At 54.2% G+C, this 3837-nt stretch overlaps 1 protein-coding gene across 1 annotated transcript in view; it reads right to left on the reverse strand.

The window, feature by feature from the left end:
- The window catches only part of CDH23 (cadherin-related 23), a gene marked incomplete at its 5' end in the record, with an annotated part of 139077 nt that overhangs the window by 23760 nt on the left and 111480 nt on the right, over positions 1-3837 (reverse strand). The window contains 3 exons of the mRNA XM_009879061.1: positions 22-138; positions 346-418; positions 3474-3601. Coding sequence (XP_009877363.1) covers positions 22-138; positions 346-418; positions 3474-3601 — 318 coding nt within the window. The remainder of the gene's footprint in view (positions 1-21; positions 139-345; positions 419-3473; positions 3602-3837) is intronic.

The following is a 3837-nucleotide window of genomic DNA, read 5'->3' on the forward strand; positions in this document are numbered from 1 at the left end:
GGAGAGCATATGGAGGCTCACCTGAGCGAGCGTTGATCCGAAAATGTGAGGAGCCCTCCAGGGAGTAGATGATGGACTCCTGTCCGTACTCCCTGGACCGGTCCATGTCTGTGGCATTGAGAAACAGTACCGTGGCTCCTTGAGGGAAGCAGAATTGAAGGCCTGGGATGAGGCACTTGTAGCCTGGAGTGGCTCTCCCCAGCTGCCCCATCCTCCACATCACTCCTGCAGGTCCCCTCGCTTGCATGCACAGCGGAGCCAAACCCCCAGATCACCCCATTCTGGCTGTAAAATCCCCAGGGCCCTTCTCTGAGTCAGAAGAGGGAGCAGGGCAGTGCTCTGTACCTGCCATGATGTCCTCCATGACCGTTATAACATAGGAGGGCTTGCTGAACGTGGGGGGGTTATCGTTTTCATCCTGAAGCAAAGAGAAGGTCAAGAGGCTGCTTGGAAAAAATGCAAAACGGTCAAACAGTTGCAAAAGTCCAGTACAGGGATGCTCCTGGCCAGCTGCACCCCAAGACATCAGCGTGGGAACGATGGTCTCAGGGGTGAAGGCACCAGAGGTCTGAGTACATGGTTTCACCGCAGAGGCAGCTGGGGTTAAGGGAAATCGGTTGGCAGTGACTTCACCAAGCCGTGGGGACAACACTGACCATCTTGTTATCTGGCATCCTGGGCAACACGCAGCAAGTCTGAGGAACACCCGCTGGTTGCAACCAAGCGTTCTCTGAGCTTCTCCTGCCTCCACCACCAGCTCAGGGAGGACTTCAGGCACAGCACAAACCACAGCAGCAGCATGCACAGATCCACTCCTCCCTCTCGGAGCAGGACACAAGTAGCTTAACACTCTGGGTCACTCTGGCCACAAGGCCACTAGACAGACCAGACCTGCCAAGGGGAGCTGCTGAGCTTTGGCTACCTTTGTTCAAGTGGAGAGAAGCTGGGGACGTTTGCAGAGAGAGCAGCTACAGCATTTCGGGCAGGGAGGGAGCTGGTTTGCAGACCAGGGAGTTCCCGCCAAGCTAGTCTCTGCCAGCCTCTCTGTCCAGCCTGGTGACACCAGGAAGGAGCAATTGCTCGAGACATCCCTCAAAACAGATTTCAGATGGTTTAAAGGTCCCCCCAGGGGGGCTTTAAATGCTGTTTAAACAATGTTAAGAATCTGCCTTAAATGAGCCAAACCCAACCGCCTACAGAGGGAAGGACGGAGCTGCCAGGACATTAAAACACCGTTATGGACTTTGCTGCATCCCTGGGACTGCTCTGGAGATGTTTTCTACCTGGAGACCACTGATGGACCTGCAGGCTCAGCTGCTCCTGCTGTCACCGAACTTGATATTTGAAGCAATTTCACGTGCCAACGGTGCCCGTCGTTCTGCAATTAAATTAGATGCTCTGCTCTCGTTGCTGGAAGCAGGTGGCCTTTAATCAGCTTTTGCATCACTCAGCTTTCACTACACCTCCTCCGAGGCTAATGAGGAAATTGCTGGCTCTCCAAGGTGCTCTCCTCACCATCCCTCTTCTTCCTCGCAGAGTTGGGTTGGAGTCATCTCCCCAGGGCAAACCCAGGAGATCTGGGCAGGTCGAAGGCAAGGAAAATCAGAAGGTTTGAGCATGTATCCACACGCTGGATTCGGGTGAGCTGTGCTGTGGTCCAGGCTGGGTGGACACAAGCCAGAGCAGACGCTGTGCCATCTCGTTAGCGGTCCTGAGCTCATCAGGCCATGCCCAGCACTGTAAGCCAGCGGAGAGGGAGAGGGCATCCAGCTAAAAACAGCTTCCCACATTCCCTCGACCTTCAGCCTTCATCTCGACACCCTCAGACAACCATCAAATCATCTCCAAGGATGCCAAAAAATTGCGGATGCTCGCACTAAGCACACGACCCCCTTTTCCTCCCGGCGTACACACGCTCTGAGGCACTGGCTCATTGCCCCAAACAGGGCGTCAGCGGCAGGGAGCGAGGCAGAAACTTATTAGCGGTGATATTTCCCCGGATCCTGGCGCTGCGCATGCTATTAGTTCTGATTCGGCAGTTCCCTCTACAAAAGCGTATTGTCCCCTAATGGGAAATCTACAAGGCGAGTTTGACTTCTTTATTAAAAACCAACAACCAAAGGATGGGAAAAAAAAAAAAATATATAAAATTACCTCCCTCCGCACTCGCTCTCGTTCTGCCTTTTCACGGCTCTTGTTCCTCAAGTGCCGTTGTGAAATGCTTCCTTCTCGTTTTCTTCCAATTTTCTGCCTTTTTTCCCCCTCTTCTTTTTCCAGTTGAGAGAAAAGCCCTTTGGTTGGGAGAAGTGACAGCTACTTAAAACCCACCAGTGTACAGACTCAACCCGGAGGAGATGACCCACTCAAGTGTGGTCTATAAAAAGAGGTGTTTATGCTGTCTGAAGCATAGTGTGGAAAGGACGTATTTAGCCACCACTTGCGCTCCCGGTGCTGCCTCATTCCCCTTTTCCCAAGCACAGTGAGGAAGTTCGAGGAGAGGCACGCTCGTGGGACTTCATTCTCATCCTACGGCACCGTGGATTACATCTTCTTCGCCTTCCCAGACTGACGCTGCCACCAGCCCGGCTCAGCTCCCATAACCGTGAGATTGACGGGTTATCAAGCAAACTGTCTCCATCGCTGATTCCTCCCTCCAGACATCCTCGAACCACACAACGCGCCTCAAAGTGACAATCCGATCTAATCTTCCTGAGGAACGCCGCAGCGCGTTACCTCTCCCAGCAGCAAGCCCTCCTTGAGGAGGTTTGCATCTCTGCCGGCGCGCGAGACGCACGGCAAAGCCCGCAGCCCAGTCGGGACAGCCGGTGTTGGGGAGATAAACAAGCAAGTGCCGGTGATTGATTCAGGGACTAACGATTCCCGACACCACAAGTGCTAACGTGCAGCCAAACCCCTTTCCTCTGTATCTGAGCTGCAGCGAGCACCTCTGGCTACAGAGAGCATCCCAGCTGGGAGTTCCCTGCAAGCTGACAGAAGGGCTCACCAGGTGTTCAGCAAACCTCTGGGGTTGAAAACATGGGCAAGGGGTAGATCTCCACTCCATCCCCAGCTCTACTCCTCATCCTGGGCTTAGCTGGAGCTTCTACCATGTCCCCTCCAGCCACTTCCCCATGCTTCATGGCCAAGGAGAAGGCTGAGGTGCGTGGGGTCAGGACAATCCCTCTGTGCTTGTCTGCTGTGACACCCCCTCAGAGACACTCTTACTTGCCTTCTGTTACTCAGACCTTACCAAAGGTCAGGGACAGCATTTCTTTAACCCATAATTGCGACACATACGCACACAAGAGATACCTGACACACACATATATAAATATATAAGAGACACCCAGCTGCAACCCAAGCATACACATCCATGAGGCGGGATGGTCATGCTGGATTATGGACAAATTAATGTCACCACTACGGAAAAATTGCTGGCAAACCACGGTGGGCTCCTCAGGGGCCGTACTTACAAACACCTCGATGGTGACAGGGACGGTGCTGTTGAGCGGTGGGTTGCCGGCATCCTTGGCCATCACAGTGAGGTAAATAACCCCGTTGGCCACCTGCTCGTAGTCGAGGGGATGGTTCACGCTGATCACTGAAAGGATGCAAAGCAGGGCGGGTCAAGGGGACGTGCAAGCACCAAGCGTGACAGTGGGCAGGCTGGGGAGGGGGTGACCCATGTTCACCAGAGCCAACAGCGCCCGCTCAAGGTGGCAACGCCTCACAACCACGAATGCCAGGCACTACTGAGCTCCTTGCACTGGCATAACCCAGTGGGAGCCGTACACCCACAGAAACACGGCTCCGCAGCCGCCTGGGTCAAGGCCCGCC

This window comes from Apaloderma vittatum, unplaced genomic scaffold (genome assembly GCF_000703405.1).
Source record: "Apaloderma vittatum isolate BGI_N311 unplaced genomic scaffold, ASM70340v1 scaffold18931, whole genome shotgun sequence".
Taxonomy (NCBI): Eukaryota; Metazoa; Chordata; class Aves; order Trogoniformes; family Trogonidae; genus Apaloderma; species Apaloderma vittatum.